Below are 19,690 nucleotides of genomic sequence, written 5' to 3' on the forward strand. Positions count from 1 at the left end.
GTCTCTTCTTTCTTCACATCCATTGATGGGCTGTGAGCGTGCTCTCTCTTCGCATCCATTGATGGGCTGTGAGCGTGCTCTCTCTTCGCATCCATTGATGGGCTGTGAGCGTGCTCTCTCTTCGCATCCATTGATGGGCTGTGAGCGTGCTCTCTCTTCGCATCCATTGATGGGCTGTTAGCGTGCTCTCTCTTCGCATCCCTTGATCGACTGTGAGCATTCTCTCTATTCGTATTCCTTAGTAGACCAGGAGTCTATTCTCTCTTCATGTCTTTTGATTGATCACGAGTCTCTTCTTTCTTCACATCCATTGATGGGCTGTGAGCGTGCTCTCTCTTCGCATCCATTGATAGGCTGTGAGCGTGCTCTCTCTTCGCATCCATTGATGGGCTGTGAGCGTGCTCTCTCTTCGCATCCATTGATAGGCTGTGAGCGTGCTCTCTCTTCGCATCCATTGATGGGCTGTGATCGTGCTCTCTCTTCGCATCCATTGATGGGCTGTGAGCGTGCTCTCTCTTCGCATCCATTGATGGGCTGTGAGCGTGCTCTCTCTTCGCATCCCTTGACCGACTGTGAGCATTCTCTCTATTCGTATTCCTTAGTAGACCAGGAGTCTATTCTCTCTTCATGTCTCTTGATTGATCACGAGTCTCTTCTTTCTTCACATCCATTGATGGGCTGTGAGTATGTTCTCTCTTCATGTCCCTTCATACACCAAGTGTCTCTTCCCTCTTTGTGTCCCTTGATACTCTGTCTCTTCGCGACCCTTGCTAGACCACAAGTCTTTTCTCTCTAGAGTCTCTTCCTAGACCTGAGACTCTTCTCTTTTCATGTCTCTTGATACACCGTGAGCCTCTTCTCTTTTCATCTTCACTGGTAGACCGTGAGTCTCTTTCTTCATGTTTCTTGACTGACCATGAGACTCTTCATCCTCTTGATAGACCGCGAGCCTCTTACTCTTCACGACCCTTGATAGACCATCAGTCTGTTCTCCCTTCATGTCTCTTGATCCTCTGTCTCTTCTTCAACCCTTGATATCCATGAATCTGTTTTCCCTTCATGTCTCTGATAGTCTGTCTCTTCTTTCTTCATGACCCTTGGTAGACCATGAGTCTCTTTCTTCATGTCCCTTGATAGAGCATGAGTCTCAGCTGTCTTCATGCTCCTTGCTAGACCAGGAGTCTCTGCTCTCTCCCCATCCATTGAAAGGCTGGGAGTGTGCTGTCTCTTCATGTCCCTTGGTAGACCATGAGTCTCTTCTCTCGTCATGTCTCTTGATACACCGTGAACCTCTTCTCTTTTCATCTTCCTTGGTAGACCAAAAGTCTCTTAGTTCATGTCCCTTGATATCCACTAGTCTCTTGTCTCTGCATGTTCCTTAAACTCTGTTTTCCCTTCATGTCTCTTATAGTCTGTCTCTTCTTTCTTCAAGAGCCTTGGGTGACCATGAGTCTGCTCTCTCTTCAGGTCTCTTCGTAGTCTGTCTTTTCTCTCGTCATGACCTTTGGTAGATCATGAGTCTGTTCTCTCGTTATGTCTCTTGATACTCTGACTCTCATCTCTTTATGTCACTTAGGAGTCCATGAGTCTCTTTTTTTCATGACCCTTGTCTCTTCTCTCTTCATATCTCTTGATCGGCTGTGAGTCTCTTTTCTGTCCATTTCTTTGTAAAGAACGCGACTCTCTTCTCATCTCTTTACGTCCGTCAATGGACCAAGTCTCCTCTGTTTTTATGTCTGTCTTGTCTGTATGTGAGTGTATAGACAGACTGTGTTCTGTTATTCAAGTCCCTATCATTGTACCTTGTACTGTCATCAATGCATGCTTGGATACATGTCTTTTGTATTGTTCTGTTATCAGTGGTCCTGGATGCGCCCGACACCGTCCTGATTGAGAGGAACCTTGGGAAGAGGATTGACCCATTTGACGATGGTAAGGAGGAACTTTAATGTATAACTAAAAAGTAACTTCAAAGTCTCTATGCTGGTCAAAGAAGCTGAAACAGAATATCCATTTGTTTGGTGACGTATCGTTGGATTTTGGATTCCAGAATTTCATTTTGACAGGCGACCTTTGATTGGATGTTGAATCCACAATGTCTATCTTGTTTGATTATGTCTAGTTATGTATCTTTGCTTAAATTAGGTTTCGATCCCAGAATATGCCTTTGATTGATTATGTCTGGATGTGTCTTGGATTCTGGAATATCCCTTGGGTTTAGTTCTGGTTTGGTTTTAGGGAATACTTTGATGAGACACGCTGGGTTCCTCCTTTCAGTATGTCTGTATATCCATCCTACGTCACCAAAAATCTGAATTCCAGTGCATTCTGTTATTTGATGATGTTGGTTTCTGGATTCTCATATGTTCTTTTTTTATTGATATCTGGTTGGGATTTGAAGTCCGGAATATCCCTTTATCTCAGAGTGTCCCATTGAGTAATGAGCCATTGTTAGGTGGTAGTTTCCAGAATGTCTCTTTATTTGATGAGGGTTTTGTGGGTTGGATTTCCCAATTTTTCTGTAATTCTTTAATTCAAAAATATATTTTTTGTCTCAGCTGTGCAAAATTAATTGCTCGATTCCATATTACCGAAACGGAGAAATAGCTTTTTCCTGTATTGCATAGGCGCAAAGTTGTGACTCCTGGAGTGAAAGGTGGTTCTGTCTGGCCCACTCGCACGCGGAAGTAACCAAGAGGCGACATGCCTGTTAGCCAGGTGTAGCCTCATATGCCGCTACAAAACAGACATACATGGCTGGAGTCTATTGCATCAAAATAACTCTGATAACTTCTTATTGTAAATGTTGTATGTTGGTTACAATGTGCTTCCTCTACAGAGGGCCTAGCCTTACTGCTGTCTCCATTTTAGGTCTGGTCCAGGTTATATAAAAACTCAAATCAACAAATAAATAGTTGTGTTTTACAAAAGTCTTTTAATTGTACGTTAACGAGGGTGCTTTGTAAGAGCTTCTCACCAACAGTCTTCTGCAGTTTGCAAAGAAAGTGAAAATAACGACTAAAATGACACTGGAAAATCATTCACTTTCCTGACCTCAGAGTATGAATATGTCATGCAGTGATTGCTACAGAAAGGAAAAGGGACACTTGTTTGGAAATGAACAATAACACCAATAAATCTCCCTCTCCTCTGCACTTCTAGAGGTGTACCACACATCCTTCGACTGGCCCTCGGACCCTGAGGTGCAGGAGCGTCTGATGGTCCCCAAAGGAACCTCGGAAGAAGAAACTGGAAAGAGGCTATTTGAGTACCACCGCAGCATCCCTGGAGTACTGGAAGCCTACAAGAAAAACCACAAGGTTGTGAACGCGGATCAGCCATTCATGGACGTGTATTCCCAGGGTGAGTGGACATCACCTCCTGAATGTCTAGACATGCACTGAAGGCCTCAGTGGATGTCAGCTCCTCAGAGTCTGAATATATACTCACAGGGAGTCAGACATCACCTCCTGAATGTCTGGACATGCACTGAAGGTCTCAGTGGATGTCAGCTCCTCAGAGTCTGAATATGTACTCACAGGGAGTCAGACATCACCTCCTGAATATCTGGACATGCACCGAAGGTCTCAGTGGATGTCAGCTCCTTGGAGTCTGAATATGTACTCACAGGGAGTCAGACATCACCTCCTGAATGTCTGGACATGCACTGAAGGTCTCAGTGGATGTCAGCTCCTCGGAGTCTGAATATGTACTCACAGGGAGTCAGACTTCACCTCCTGAATGTCTGGACATGCACTGAAGGTCTCAGTGGATGTCCGCTCCTCAGAGTCTGGATATTTATTCAGAGGTAAATGTAAATGTAAATTGATACTTGTATAGCGCACTACTCACCCGCAAGGGTCTCAAGGGGCTTGTACGAATACCGCTGTGGAACCCATCCTGGCTTTCCCTGTGAGGTGTCCACTCCTGGGCACCCCCAAGGTGGAGGCCAGGCATCCTTAGCGTTGTGGGGGCCATTGGAGGGAGTCAGACATCAACTCCTGAATGTCTGGACATGTGCTCTCAGTCTCACTGGATATGAGCTCGTCAGAGTCTAAATGTGTACTCTCAGAATTAGTGGATATCACCTCCTGGGTGTCTGACCATGCACTATCAGGATTATTTGATATCGGCTCTTGAGTACCTGGACTTGTGTGTGCAGGTTGTGGAGGTGTTCACTTTTGAAAGTATAGATGTGTTCTCTCAGAGTGAGGCGATTCTCAGAATGTTAGACACCACCGATATAAAGTTTGCTTGTGTACTACTCGTGTGAGCGTGATGAATAAACAGAAACTTTTGAAAGTCTGGATGTGTACTCCCAGAGTAAGTGATTATTAGCGAGTGAAAGCTTGGCATTTTCTCTCACAGCGATGAGGGTGTCAACCTTTAAATCTCTGGATGTGGAATGAATATCTGGAAGAGTAGTCTCAGGGTGAGTAGGGTACCAGCTCTGATAAATCTGAATGGATTCCCCAGGGCGGGTGGATATCCACTCTTTAAAGTGTGGCTATGGACTCTCAGGGTGAAGCAGGGATTCATTCTAGGAAGTGTGGAGGTTTACTCTCTGGATGAATGGGAGGAGTGGATCCGAGCTCTTGAAAGTCTGTTTGTGAACTCTGAAAGTGTGGACATGTTCTTTCAAGGTCACTCGGATATCACATCCAGAAAGTCTGGGCGCTTTAAATGGTGGATATACACTCTCAGGGCAAGTCAGATATCCACTCTGCAAAGTGTGGCTACTTACTCCCAGGGTGGATGGGAGGGGTGGATCTGAACTCTTGATAGTCTGGCAGTGTGCTCTCAGGTTGAGTAGATACCTCTAGGTGGTCTGGCCTGTAATCCCATTGTGAGTGGGTATCAACTCTTGAACTCTGGATGTGTATGCTCAAGATGAGTAGATACCAGTTTTGCAAAGTTTGGATGCGCACTCTTAAAATCCCAACTTGTGCTTTCAGGAGGAGTGGATGGAAAGCCTGGACGCATAGTCTTCGGTTGAGGGGATGTCAATGCTTGACAGTCTGGACATTCACTCTTGTGGGGCGTGGATGTCAACGCTTGACAGTCTGGACATTCACTCTTGTGGGGCGTGGATGTCCACGCTTGACAGTCTGGACATTCACTCTTGTGGGGCATGGATGTCTACGCTTGACAGTCTGGACATTCACTCTTGTGGGGCGTGGATGTCAACGCTTGACAGCCTGGACATTCACTCTTGTGGGGCGTGGATGTCCACGCTTGACAGTCTGGACATTCACTCTTGTGGGGCGTGGATGTCAACGCTTGACAGTCTGGACATTCACTCTTGTGGGGCGTGGATGTCAACGCTTGACAGCCTGGACATTCACTCTTGTGGGGCGTGGATGTCAACGCTTGACAGTCTGGACATTCACTCTTGTGGGGCGTGGATGTCCACGCTTGACAGTCTGGACATTCACTCTTGTGGGGTGTAGATGTCAACGCTTGACAGTCTGGACATTCACTCTTGTGGGGCGTAGATGTCCACGCTTGACAGTCTGAACATTCACTCTTGTGGGGTGTAGATGTGAACGCTTGACAGTCTGGACATTCACTCTTGTGGGGCGTAGATGTCAACACTTGACAGTCTGGACATTCACTCTTGTGGGGCGTGGATGTCAACGCTTGACAGTCTGGACATTCACTCTTGTGGGGTGTGGATGTCCACGCTTGACAGTCTGGACATTCACTCTTGTGGGGCGTGGATGTCAACGCTTGACAGTCTGGACATTCACTCTTGTGGGGCGTAGATGTCAACTCTTGACAGTCTGGACATTCACTCTTGTGGGGCGTAGATGTCAACGCTTGACAGTCTGGACATTCACTCTTGTGGGGCGTAGATGTCAACGCTTGACAGTCTGGACATTCACTCTTGTGGGGCGTGGATGTCAACGCTTGACAGTCTGGACATTCACTCTTGTGGGACGTGGATGTCAACGCTTGACAGTCTGGACATTCACTCTTGTGGGGCGTGGATGTCAACGCTTGACAGTCTGGACATTCACTCTTGTGGGGCGTAGATGTCAACTCCTGAAAGTCTGATTGTGTACTTTCAGAGTGAGTTGGTATTGATTCTAGAAAATCTCTGAAACGCACAGAATCGGATGTTGAAAACACTGCTATCATTCTGTCAAGATGTTTTAGTGATCACGAAATACTGAGACATGGTTTTTAAGTGACATCACCTGAAGTGTGTGGCAAAAAATACCTGTTTTATTTTATTTCTTCTTAAAGTTTTATATAGCGCGAACATGACCCACGGGGGTATCAGAGCGCTTTACAGTACATAATTCTCACAAGTTATACATACAGTCGGAAATCGCATGTAATACAAAAGAGGTAGATATTGGTGTTTGGATATAATTGGTGGCAAATAGGCAACAAAGCGTTAAATATTTAGGATGTTAATTTGTTCATTAGAAACAATTTTGCTTCTTTTTTGAAGGTGGTAAAAGAGGAGATTCTACGTATGTCTGGTGGAAGGTTGTTCCAGATCTTCGGTGCGATACCTGAGAAAGCTCTGCACCCAGTTCTCTTTTTGTGTAAGGATTGAGGTTTTAGTAGTAGTGAGCTTGCGCTTCGTGTACGTCTGCAACCTCCTGACCGCTCTAGCTTTTGCGCTAGATAGCTGGGGGTGTTGCTATTTAGGGCTTTATGTGTCATGTAGGCGATCTTTAGTTGTATTCTCGATTCGTAGGGCAGCCAGTTCAGAGCCTTCAGGGCCGGTGTGATGTGGTTATTTCTTTTTGTTCCGGAGACCAGCCTGGCCGCAGCGTTAAGCGATGCCCTGATCGGTGCTAGCTTGTATTTTGGAAGACCGCAGAGCGTGGTGCTTCCATAGTCCAGTCTTGGTAGTACTAGCGCTTGAACCGCCATTTTTAGATCAGTCTGTGGGAGGAAGGGTTTAAGTTTCATTAATATACTCAGCTGAAAATTGGCTCCCTTGGTGGCATTGTAGATCTGTGCCTGCATATTTAAATGTTTGTCAAAGGTGACTCCCAGGGATTTTGATGTGTGGGGCGCAATCAAAGGAGGTTAGATGCTTCAGCCATAAGTCTATCTTGGGTGTGTGATTGGGGGGGGGGGGGGGGAGATGAGGAGGAACTCAGTTTTCTTGGTATTGAGCATGAGGTGGTTGCCATTGAGCCAGTTTTGGGTATTATGTAGAATGGCGTTGAGGGAAATGAGGTCATCTGGTGAGGAGATTTTCATATATATTTGAGTGTCGTCCGCGTATAGATGATATAGAATGTTTGCGGAGTTCAGCGCATTGGCTAAGGGTTCCATGAGTAGATTAAAAAGGATTGGTGATAGTGCTGATCCCTGTGGGACTCCTAGGGAGACCATGGATGGTTGAGAGAGTGATTGCTTCATCTTGATTCTTTGGGTTCTGTTGCTTAGGAAGGAGGTGAACCATTGTAACACTGGACCGGTAAGGCCCATCCTTTGTTCAAGAAGGGCCAGTAGATTGTCGTGTTTAACCGTGTCGAAAGCGGAAGATAGATCAAGGAGTATCAGTAAGCACGATTCGTTATGATCTAACATTTTTAAGATGTCATCCATTATATGAGTGAGTGCTGATTCAGTACTGTGGCCTTGCCGGAAGCCGGATTGGTGTTTATTTAGGAGGTTGAAGTTCTCGATGTGTTTGCGAAGTTGAATTTGAACACATTTTTCCAATAACTTCGCCAGAGTGGGGATGGTGGATATAGGGCGGTAGTTGTTGAGATCTGTGGAGAGGGAGTTGACTTTCTTTAGTATAGGCGTTACCTGCCCTATTTTAAGGCAGTCAGGTAAGGAATCTTGCCTCAGAGAGGCGTTAACAATTTTTGCTCATAGTGGTAGAATAGAGGTCTTTATCATTTTGAATATAGATGGTGGTAGGGGATCGGAGAAATGATTGGCAGGGTTGATCGCTAGCAGGGTGCTATAGATTTCGTGTTCAGGGATGGGTGAGAAGGAGTGCCAGTTGGCATTGTTTTTTTGAACTTCGATCGGAAAGCTAAAGAGGTCCTTGATCTGTGAGTAAAGAGTAGATTCTTGGTCAGTAAATTGTTGGGGAACCTTCTTGGATTGAATGTCATTTTCAATGACTCTAGTCTTTTCTAGGAAGAATTTGGCAAGCTCGTCGCAACTCGGGGTAGCTGGGTTGCTTAGCTCCACTACATTTGTAGAGTTAAGCGATTGTTGTTTTACAATTTCGAATAGCTTTTTGGGACGGTTAATGGCTTTGTTCAGCTGTGTTTTGAAGAAGTCTGCTTTAGCTTTTAAGATTTTTCTGTTGTAAGTGTTTCTCAATACCCTAAGTTCGTATAGGTGATCAGTGGAAGGTGCTGATTTCCAAGCTCGCTCAGCTAGTCTTAACTTGCGCCGGTCCGAGTTTAGATTCTCGTTGAACCATGGTTTGGAGATTTTGGAGGAGATATTTTTCTCTTGGAGGGGCGCTGTGGTATCAAGGATTTCAAGCATAGTGGAGAGGTGTGGCTCACTGGTTAGTTGCGGCAGACCCGTAAGCAGAGAATCGGCCAGGGACCAGGGTTCAATTCCCGACGCGGCAGGGTCGTAGACCAGGGTCAAAACGGACTCGATAATTCTCGCCTCGGTACCTACTCTAACCAGGAACACACTCGGCAACTCTGGGCATTAAGCTTGCCTCATCTCTACAACGGCCCCCCACAGACGCCGGGGATGCCTGGTTTCACCTTGGAGATACCCAGAAAGGGGCCATCTCACAGGGATAGCCAGGACGGGTTCCCCAGCGGTCTACAGCGCCGGGACGCCCCGTTGCTGGGGCAGCTGTGCGCTTTACAAGTCTACAACATTTACATTTACATAGTGACGTTGTAGAAGTCTGTGAGATCATGGACGTCAGCCATGTCTGCTGAAGGGGTCAGAGCTGATGCATAATGTTTATGTTTAGGTAGGAAACAGTAGTACTAATGTATGACAACACATTCACGAAATTAGGTATTGTTGTGAATCAGACATGTGTGCCTGCACTGTAGCATTTTTATCAGCTTACATTTGTATCCTGGACAGTTAAAGTCAAGGTGCAGAGAAGGCAGTTGTAACAAGACAACCAAATTTACTGTGAAATAGCAAAAGGGCAGTGAAGGAACAGGTAGAACCGGGATGATCTGGGTCCAGCGGTGTCCAAATGGGCAGTGAAGGAACAGGTAGAACCGGGATGATCTGGGTCTGGAAACAACCTTTACAACGCAGTTATTACACCGCAATACCTTTACAACGTGGTCGTTACAACGTCCTCATTGTTAGTACGTGATGCATTTACATCGCAAGTCTTTACAACAAATTCCACTAGGGGGCGCTGAGGTATTGGAAATGAAATCCAACACCTCCCCTACTGTTGTGCAAACTGGAGTAGGAATAGTAAATAATAATATTCCTAAGTCCAGCGCGCCCCCTAGTGGAAGTCGTTTTAAAGACTTGCGATGTAAATGCATCGCGTACTAACAAGGCGGTTGTTGTAACGACTGCGTTGTAATAGCACGCGATGTAATAAAGTGCTATATTCATCTGGGTCCAGCGGCGTCCAAATTGGCAGTGAAGGAACAGGTAGAACTAGGATGATCTGGGTCCAGTGATGTCAAAGGGCAGTGAAGGAACAGAAGGTACTAGGATGATCTGGTCCTATTGTTGCCCAAGGGCAGTGAAGCAACAGGATAAACTGGGATGGGCTGAGCCCCTTGTCATCCAAAGGGCATTGAAGAAATGGGTAAAATCAGGATGTGCTGGACCCAGTGATGTCCAAAGGGAGGTGAAGAAACAGGTAGAGCCAGGACGATCTGGGTCTAGTGAGATCTAAAGAGCAGTGAAGCAACAGGTAGAACCAGGATGATTTGGGCCCTGGGACGACGGATGGGCAGGGACGGAAAAGGTAGAACCAGGATCTTGTGGGCGCAGGGACGTCCAGAGGGCAGTGAAACTGGCATGATCTTGGCCCAGTGATGTGCGAATGTCATTTTGAGGAACAGGTCAAAACAGGGTGATACTTGGCCAGTAAGGCCCAAAGGCAGTAGAGGTACAGATAAAAACCAGGATGTTCTGGATCTAGTGCGGTCGAAAAGGAAGTGGAGTAATTGGCTGTACTGATTCCAGTGACGTCCGGAGTTGAGTGAGTGAAAAGATTAAAGCTTGGTGTTCTGAGGCCTTGCAGTGTGAAGTACTGGGTATTTTAGACCCAGCGGTGCAGGGGCACACACCCTATGACTTCTGGGTTCACCCTGTTCCAGACCTACAGAAACACAGAGTCTTCTAGGTGAAGTCAAAGATTCATTTATTGGCTGCAGACCAATTACAGGTATCCTAGAAGTACAACAGCGTGTATGTTCTCAGGAGACTGCTGAAAATCATAGAAACGGACTTCATCTTAAATACAGTTTTCCCTGCCTCAGGCATACATTCCTAGGTTTTATGATACGGCAATATACACGTGTACATTACAAACGAAAAGGCAGAGTCATGATGACCATCCCACATTCCAGCTAAACCAGCCCACAATTATTTACACAGCAAGGTTCAGATCCCACATTAGATAATCGATAGGCCCCAATAAACATGAGCATCTCCTGTTTTGGGAAACAAGCCATAAAGCAGGAACAAGCAGGTGCGAAAGTGATTAGCCGGAGGCTTGTGTGTGATGAAAGGACTTTATGGTGCGCTGAGCCCTGATGCTAATCACAGGTGGCCGGAGGAAGGGGAGCTCGTGAGACCAGTTTGACCTGGGGCAGTAGAACCGAGCCGCCCAGGTCACAGAAGAGTCATGGAAAGGCACATGGATACCAAGGCCCGTAGTTGCTTCATTATAGCCTATGTGAGGGCAATCACAAGATGGCCACTGCCTCCAAAATGGAACCCGCGTAGTGAAGCAGAATAACGTGTACACAGTGCATTCATAGCTAGAACGATATATAAAGCACTCGTACATACCGCATTAACCATTTGCGGTTTGCTAATACCAGGATAGACAGGGGTGGGGCCCTGTCCCCTACGCGGTCGCAGAGATTAAAGTACGACAGACCCTCCTTTTGCCCTTACATAGGCAATCACTATATTCATCTTAATCCGAGTCTAGGTCAATGTTCACAAAGTCATGGAGATGTTGCTGTAGCATCATCCTATTACTTAGCTCGTCCCTCGATACAGGTTTCCTTACACATAAGGTAGCACAGAGGCCACATATCGCAGGAGCACACTGTATGCACAGACAGAACAGGAAAAGAATGGCTAAGATCATTCCAATGACCATTAGAACTTTCCAACCCCAGGCAGATATCAGTTCCCAGAACCACCCCACCAGTGACCAGTCTCCCTTATCCACGTGTATGGATTCAGATATTTTATGGAGTTTGGAGATGGCTTGATAGACTGTTGGAGCGTTATCTGGTATGAAAATGCAACAACTGGATTGGATAACCTTACATACCCCACCGCGGTCTGCAAGAATAACGTTTAGAACCATGCGTATCTGCAAAGTCATAAGGCGATCCGCTTGGAGCTCAGCGGTCAGATTACCAAGGGCACCAGCCATTACATTGACAGTGGATTCAAACACACGAGTCAGTTGTCTCAGGTTCCTACTATTTACCATAGGTCCCCAAAACGGCAGGAAACCCAAGAAGAAGTCTCCTGCTTCCTGACCGGCAGTATCCTCCTTACTAATCACACCTCTCACAACTCTGGTCTTGTGATAATCAGAGGCAGCAGTAAATGTTGGCGGTAGCAAGTTCGCAATATAACATGTGCCCGAGAAATCAGGGGGCAACCATGTGTATGCTCGGTCATTGCAGATGAAATATGTACCCTTGGCAGCCAAAAACGCAGGGGAAAACTGTGACGGGAAAGTGTACGTTTCAGTACAGTCACTTCTTCCCAGTTGGGCTCTAGGATTCTGACCATTACCCTGTAAGCAGAACCGACCTATGTGGGGTACGACCCAGATTGAAGATGAGATTTTTCGCTGTCTTTCACCCAGACTAATACTATACCCCGTCGCGTTCCACCCTACATAAGCTCTCAGCTCTTCTTTGGGAATGGATGAGTATGCATCAATATCCCTACTCATATCGGCAATTCCTCTCACTAAGGCTTTATTATTTGTACTAGGTCTGATGGAACGCGGTTGTCGCGGGGAGTAGGCATCTAGAGCGTAGAGGAACATGGTCTGGAATGCCCATGACGATCCATTGTAACTAAAGGGAAGCACCAAATAGGGAATACCCTTGTTAATGGTGTGTGGCATTAACCCACAGACCCAGCAATTGGTTGTATTCATTACTAGTTGGTGTTGGTGCAAGAGCTGAATAAACGAGTTATTTACAAATTCTGATCGTCTGGTTTGTTCATGTTCAGGCAGAGGGTGAAAAGAGTGTGAGGAGGCAGTAGAAAGAGGTATAGGCTGTACAGTGGGTGCAATGGGCTCCTGGGAGGAGAAAAACACAAATCCCACAGTAAACATTATCATACTACACAGTATAAATAGGCACAGAAATACAAAACATTTACTTTTTACAATTCTACACATCCTTGCTTTAAAGTTCATTTCCTCAACGGGTCTCTCCATCTTAAAAAACTCCATCCTCTAATCGGGCCGCTCGCGGCGGATGAGTTTCTTCTGCTGAGGAGTACGCCTGTCAGTCCAGGGAAACGCCCTAGACCAACCAGAACCGTTGACCTAACGTCTTCGGCCTGTACCCCAAAGTCTTGGCACCGCGACCCTGCGGCTGAACCCGGATGGTGGTTCGAAAAACAAAAATCAAGAAAGTCCTTCAGATGGGAGAGCTAAAATGTCAAAAAGGAAATAGTAAGGAAATCTTTATTTGTCCATAGGCCTTGGTCTCAAATTATAGCGGAGACGGCCAGGTGCTGTTTGGTCTTGGAACAAAAGTTCAGGCTCTGTGGTGTCCAATCGATTTGACAGTGGCACAGCCTCTTGCAGAATATTGTCACTCTCTTGGTCTGAAACTGTGCCTTTTATGCGTGCATCACTGAATGATACAAAACGAGGTACAGTGTCTGTCTCAGAGTCGGCGATACCCTCCTGGACCCACCGGTCATATGGCAGGGGCAAGGGAAGTACCTTGCAGTGGGTGCCGTGGATCCAGTGTTTCTTCCCCTTCACTCGCACCGCTGATCTTGTTGATAAAAGTACAAGGTGAGGGCCGATCCAGCGAGGCTCGTCGTTGCTCTTGCGCTGGAAGTTTCTAATCAGCACCCATGTGCCAGGGTCGATAGGGTGTCCAGGAGTTTCAGAAGCTTGAGGAAGAGTATCATGCACCTGTTGATGTAAAACACGCAGTTTAACAGTCAAATCATACAAATAATCGAGTAGTACTGGATGCTCGATCTCACTGAATTTCGCCGGTCTTGGCACGCCCCATACATTAGCCGGGCGGCCAAAGACGACCTCATAGGGACTAAGTCCCACTCGTGAGTGTATGGTCATTCTGGTGGACAGGAGTGCTAAAGGCAGAGCGTCAGGCCACTTAAGACCGGTGCTCGCCTGGATTTTGGCCAGCTTAAGTTTTAGAGCACCGTTGTAGCGCTCTACTAACCCCGCTGATTGGGGGTGATTTGCGGCGTGGAACTTTTGCTTGCTTTATACCTAGCCCTTCACACACATTCTTCATCACTTTACCCACGAACTCACTTCCATTATCACACCACACCATTCTTGGCATTCCAAACCTGGGAAAAAACTCCTTCACAAGAGCTTTGGCTGTGGACAGGGCAGTGTTATCTTTCAGAGGATAAGCCTCTATCCACTTCGAGAAAGCACAAACAACCACCAGTACATATTTCAGGTTGTTGCACCTTTCCATGTGGATAAAGTCCAGCTGCAAAACTTCAAATGGGTATGATGGGGGTGCAAAATGACCAGCTGGAGTTGGGGTTCCCCTACCAGGGTTGTATTTCAAGCATACCATGCAATTCTTGACCACATTCTCTGCACACTTGGGAATCCCAGCATTCTGCCATACTGGAGCCAACAACTTACAAATTCCTTTCGTACTGATATGTGCCATCCCATGTGCCATTGTAACTACTGGAAGCACATATGCATCAGGCAACAACCATCGCCTATGTTCTGTCAGATCAATCCAACAACCATTCTCATCTAACTTACCCACACTTTCTCTCCACTTGCTTAATTCTTTCTCTGTAGCTTCAGCTTGAAGCGACTTCACACTCTCTATTGTGTTTTCACACATCCCAACATCATCAACCCATCTTGCGGGGCCTGCAATATACATTCTAGTCTTTACATTCTGTGCTGTTTCTTTCGCGATCTCATCAGCAAACGCATTCCCACGTCCAACATCATCTGTGATTTTCCTGTGCGCACTGCATTTCATAATCGCAACTTGTAATGGTAGGGTCAGTGATTCAAGGAGATCATTCACTAACTTGCCATTCTGAATTTTAGCTCCATGCGACGTCAGGAACCCACGTTCTTTCCACAGTCGTCCAAAATTGTGAGCCACGCCAAAGGCGTACTGGCTATCTGTGTATATATTCACTCTCATTCCTTCAGACAACACGCACGCTCTCGTGAGAGCGATTAATTCTGCTGCTTGGGCCGAATTATGTGGCACTCGTGCAGTTTCCACGACCGTGTGTAACGTCGTGATAGCATATGCAGCAGTCGTATCACCATTAGGGAGCTTGAAACACGAACCATCCACCCATAAAGTACCATCACACTCAGTCAGGGGAGTATCTTTTAGATCTACTCTCCCTTTCGTCTCTTCTTCTGTTCTGAACAGACAGTCATGTTGCTCATTCTCATCTAGGTCTGCTGGATTTGGCAATAACGTAGCTGGATTCAGCGTGTTGCATCTCTTTATGTGTATGTGATTTGCTAACAGTGTGAGCTCATAGCCTGATAATCGCGCACTAGTCAAGTGTTGTGTCTTGGTTCTGTTTAATAATGTGTCTACAGCATGTGGAACCATAACGATCAATGTGTTGTCCATTACCAAACCAGCAGATTGTCGGATAGACATAGCTGCAGCAGCTGTCGCTCTCAGACAGCTTGGCAATGCCCTCGCTAAAGGGTCCAAGGTTGATGAAAAATATGCGCATGGGCGCGGTCTGTCACCAAAAGGCTGTGTTAACACTGATAATGCGCAACCATCTTTCTCGTGAACATACAATGTAAAAGGCTTGCTGTAGTCAGGAGTACCCAACACAGGTGCTGAACACAATGCATTGCGCAATTCCACAAAACTTTTCTGGCACTCTTCAGACCATGGGATAGGATTCGGTGTGTCTTTGCATGTTAAGGCTAACAAAGGTTTTGCCAACAAGGAAAAATTTGGGATCCAGTGCCTACAGTATGAGGTAATGCCCAAGAAAGCACGCACTTCTCTCTGTGTTCTTGGCACACTCAACTGCGCAATGGCTTGAATTCTTTCTGGGGTCAGTTTCCTTCCCTCCTTCGATAAGAGATGACCTAAGTAGGTCACTTCTTGTCGACAATATTGCAGCTTGGAGAGAGACACTTTATGATGGAAAGCAGATAAATGGCGCAACAATGACAATGTGGCTTCTTTGCAGATCTTTTCAGTATCCGCGGCGATTAGTAAATCGTCCACGTACTGAATCAGAATAGCGCCACTAGGTAAAACAAGTGCATCAAGCTGCGCTTTCAAAGCTTGACTGTATATGGATGGACTCTCACAGTAGCCCTGGGGAGCGCGTTTGAAGCGGAAGCTTCGGCCTCCCAGACTAAAGCCAAAAATGTCTCTGCTCTCTTCTGCAATTGGGATGCTAAAGAAAGCATTCTTTAAATCGATCACTGAAAACCATGCAGCAGAGGCTGGAATCATCGTTAACAAGGCAGTTATATCAGGGACAACTGGAAACTGTGGCACAACAATCTTATTAACCTCTCTAAGATCAATCACAAATCTGTAAACAGGTGGCTGTGAAGGGTCCGTTCGTTTTAAAACAGGTAAAATCGGGCTGTTGCAAACGTTGCCTCTTGTCTCTTCAATTACACCCTTTTTAATCAAGTCGCTGACAATGTCTAACAATGCTTTCTGGCCTTCATTAGAAATCTTGTACTGGGGAATACGTGGCAGTCTGACATTAGCCTTTAAAGTTACCACGTATGGCGGTATCTCCAAGAGGCCCACATCATTGGGACCAGTAGCCCAAAGGACATCCGGAAGGGATGACAATTCAGGTGGCATTGTATTTTTAGACAAGTACATCGGGGAAATCACTTTCCTGCCTAATGTAAGTTGTACCCCTGACGGTGAACAATACAGTGTAGCATGTAATCTTTTCAACAAATCTAACCCTAGCAAATTCTCACCACAACCTGTTGTTAGAATCAGGGGTGCTTTCAGCTCGCAAGGTCCAATAGAAAGTGACATGGGACTAGAAATCGGGTTTCTAACTGGGGCGCCAGAAAAACCTACTGAAACATTTATATCGCCAGACAAAGGTGCGCCAGGGAGTTTTGAATGCATGATTGAACTCTTTGCAGCACCAGTGTCTAGCAGAAAGGGCTCCGTTACATTTGCTGTAGTCACCTCAACATACGGTCCGCTCTGATCCACTGGCACTGAAACAACTCCCTCTCTCTGTCTACGGCTGTCCTAGTAATCATTATTTTCTGCATCGCCGTCCTCTGCATAATAATCATTATTGTAATACTGAGCTGTATTACTAGTTGTGTTAGCTTGCTGGTCAAAACTATTGATGGTATTTTGAGGCGGCAGAGGACGCACGTTCTGGGGAGCATTTCCACGCCCTCTGCCTCTAGGAGCTTGCTGACCACCCCTACCTCTTGCGCCATACGCATTACCGTTCCGCTGCATTAATTTAGGGCAACTATATTTAAAATGACCTTCCTCTTTGCAGTATGAACATTGGTTGGGACCTACAGGGACACGTGGTTGATAATACCCATTCATTTGCTGATTGTTCTGAAATTGTTGGGGTTGGTGATAGACACCTTGGGGTTGCCTATAATTATTCTGACCTCCACGTGGCGGATAGGCCTGCTGCAAAAGGACCTTCGTTTTTAACTCTTTCGTTTTCTTTTCTGTTCTATCTTTCTCGTCTTTATCTCTGTTTTCATAATACTGTGCAGTAGCCAGTATTTGCGCTGAAGAAGAAACAGCCCAAGAACTTTCTGAATCTTTTAACTTTTTACACAGGTCAGGAAGTAGATTCTGCACAAATGTATCCACAAATAACCGTTGGCCACCCTCAGTACTCATATCTTGCCCACTGTGATCAATAAACGTTTCTTCAAACCTGGTAAAGAAGTCTGACACTGTTTCATCTTTCTTCTGCTTGCATGCAGATAGCTTGTCCCAATTTACGCGCATCGCGGGCATTATTGTCTTCATATACGTGATGATTCTACCAGGGAGTTCTGCTATTAATGGCTCAGGTTTCGCGCCACCAGTTTGTCTAGCGTCAGCGGCAATAATGTCAGCCCATGTAGCACCTAGTTCTGCATCGTGATCTGCATTACGAATTGATCCCCATAGGGGCTGTGGAACAACATTACCAAACAACATGTCTATGTCGGCCAGATTCATAACGCATGACCCTGCCGTCTGTGACAACTCTTTATAATATCCTGCAGGGTTTTTACGGGGATCAGGCAATGTCTGCTTAAGCGCTAACACCTCAGAACGCTTCCATGGAACATGCACCCAAACACGCTGGAAATGCGCTGGCACAGCAGCGATACCGGCACCGGCATCAGCGGCAACTGCTTCCTACCATACCGGGGGAACTTCTCTCATGGGGTATTGTCGCGCTTTTACCTTTTTCCCCACAAGGACATCTTGTTCAAACAATGACTGTTGACAATCATCATTCCTGAAGGATAATACAACCGCAACTGCTTTATCTACCTCGCGATCCACAATTGTACCAGTTCCAAAATCAAACCTCACTCTACACAACTCCTGCGGGCTCGGGTCTTTACCACTATCCTCCAATTCTTCACAGAGAATTTCGCACATTTTCTCAAACACATATCTCTGTTTTGGGGCATCCCATTGATGGAAAACGTTGACAACTGATTCCACATCATACAGTGAAGGGAAAACAATCCATCTACGCGCCATGCGATCTATTACCTTTTTCTCATCGGGGTTAGGCAATTGACTGCGCAATTGCTTACGCTGTAAACCAGGAGTCGCACCAGATGACTCAAAGAGAGGAGACATTAGTGTAGTAACCACATTAGCTAAGCGCTGTCGCGCTGAAGGAGAAGCTGAGGCGAAAACAGGGGGATAAACAGAGGGGAGAAAAGAGGATGCAGAAACAGGTACTGGAGTGGTGCAAGGAAGAGTATCAGGGGAGGCAGTCAATATGCTAGGCAAAGTCGCAGGAAGCGCGGGGGCAGTTGGAAACACAACTGGCGGCCCTTGAGAAGGCTGCGCTATAGGGATAGGAGCCGGCTGCAAAGCAGCTGGCGGTAGCGGCAAGGCTTGCAGTATATTGACTGGAGGTGGCATATTCACAAGCTGGGGAGGCGCCGTGGCATTTTGAGCATACGGGGGTGGCGAACTCAACAAATGCGACATCAGGGGATCTTTCTCCTTTTCTTCTAACTCATTCTGTTTAGAGTGCGGTAAAGCTGGGTAACATTTGTCGATCCCTAACTTACGCTGCCTGTGCAATTGCTCATTCATCTGCTCCTCCTCATTGTCTTTGAATTGTACAGCTGCTTGCATTACTGTCATACCTCTCTCCCTTTTATTCTTTTTCGCTAGCTTAATTTCCTTCTGTTTGGCTTCCTTTTGCCACAAGCGGAAAGAATCAAACATCGCCGGCCGGGCTTTCTTTTTAAACAATTTAATTTCCAGATTATCTAAAATATCGGTATCGAAACTACCATTTTGGGTTCTGATCTCTCCCCCCTCTTGAGATTCCTATGGATGGCTAGGATCCCCCCTCTGGGGGAGCACGTGTTGCTATTTCCGATTGAGGATTGCCTTGTGGGTTTGTTTGTATTTGTCGTTCTTTAAGTTTAAAATGGAACCGTATAGTGGGGTCTGGATAGTGTGGCTCGCAACGATGTTAACTCCTGTGCATGCTCAGCCGCAGCACCATGTGTTTTATAAATGTATATCGTATGCTCCTTTCATTGCTAGCGGCCGGCCGGAAGGTTGTAGGCCCATATTTGTATATTTTTGAGTCTTGTAATAAACGGTTTCAAAAAAAAAAAAAAAGAAACTACCATTTTGGGGCCATTTTAAAACACCGTCTTTTCTGGTGTAGTGGATCCACACTTCGTTATATGCAATAGGGCCTACGCCATGTTTTACATAGAGCTCATAAGTTGGAGTTCCAACCGGAGGAACCGGACATGATTCCTCCAGCTGGAAATCTCTTCCACAACCCAAACAAAATATTCTACCAAATATTCTAGAACCAGGCATCTTCGCTCACTAGTCTAGATCTAAACGTCAGAGGATTATCGATTACGATAGTCTCGTGAATACACGAGTCCTCTGGCTTTGGCGTTTGCAAACTCCAAATTTCCAAATCAAAACGATCCCGAGGGATACCAAACAAATGGGAGACGCTCCACTTATACTTAACTGAATATTGCTGATCGATGGTGTCACCAGAAGACTCTCTCGATTGTTTCGCTCTCTCAAAACTCGTCAAGGGT

General features: G+C 46.1%; 1 protein-coding gene across 1 annotated transcript in view; it reads left to right on the forward strand.

The window, feature by feature from the left end:
- The window catches only part of AK8 (adenylate kinase 8), an 883,547-nt gene that overhangs the window by 462,584 nt on the left and 401,273 nt on the right, over positions 1-19,690 (forward strand). The window contains exons 7-8 of the mRNA XM_085613911.1: positions 1,861-1,932; positions 3,163-3,363. Coding sequence (XP_085470037.1) covers positions 1,861-1,932; positions 3,163-3,363 — 273 coding nt within the window. The remainder of the gene's footprint in view (positions 1-1,860; positions 1,933-3,162; positions 3,364-19,690) is intronic.

This window comes from Triturus cristatus, chromosome 1_2 (assembly GCF_964204655.1).
Source record: "Triturus cristatus chromosome 1_2, aTriCri1.1, whole genome shotgun sequence".
NCBI classification, from domain to species: Eukaryota; Metazoa; Chordata; class Amphibia; order Caudata; family Salamandridae; genus Triturus; species Triturus cristatus.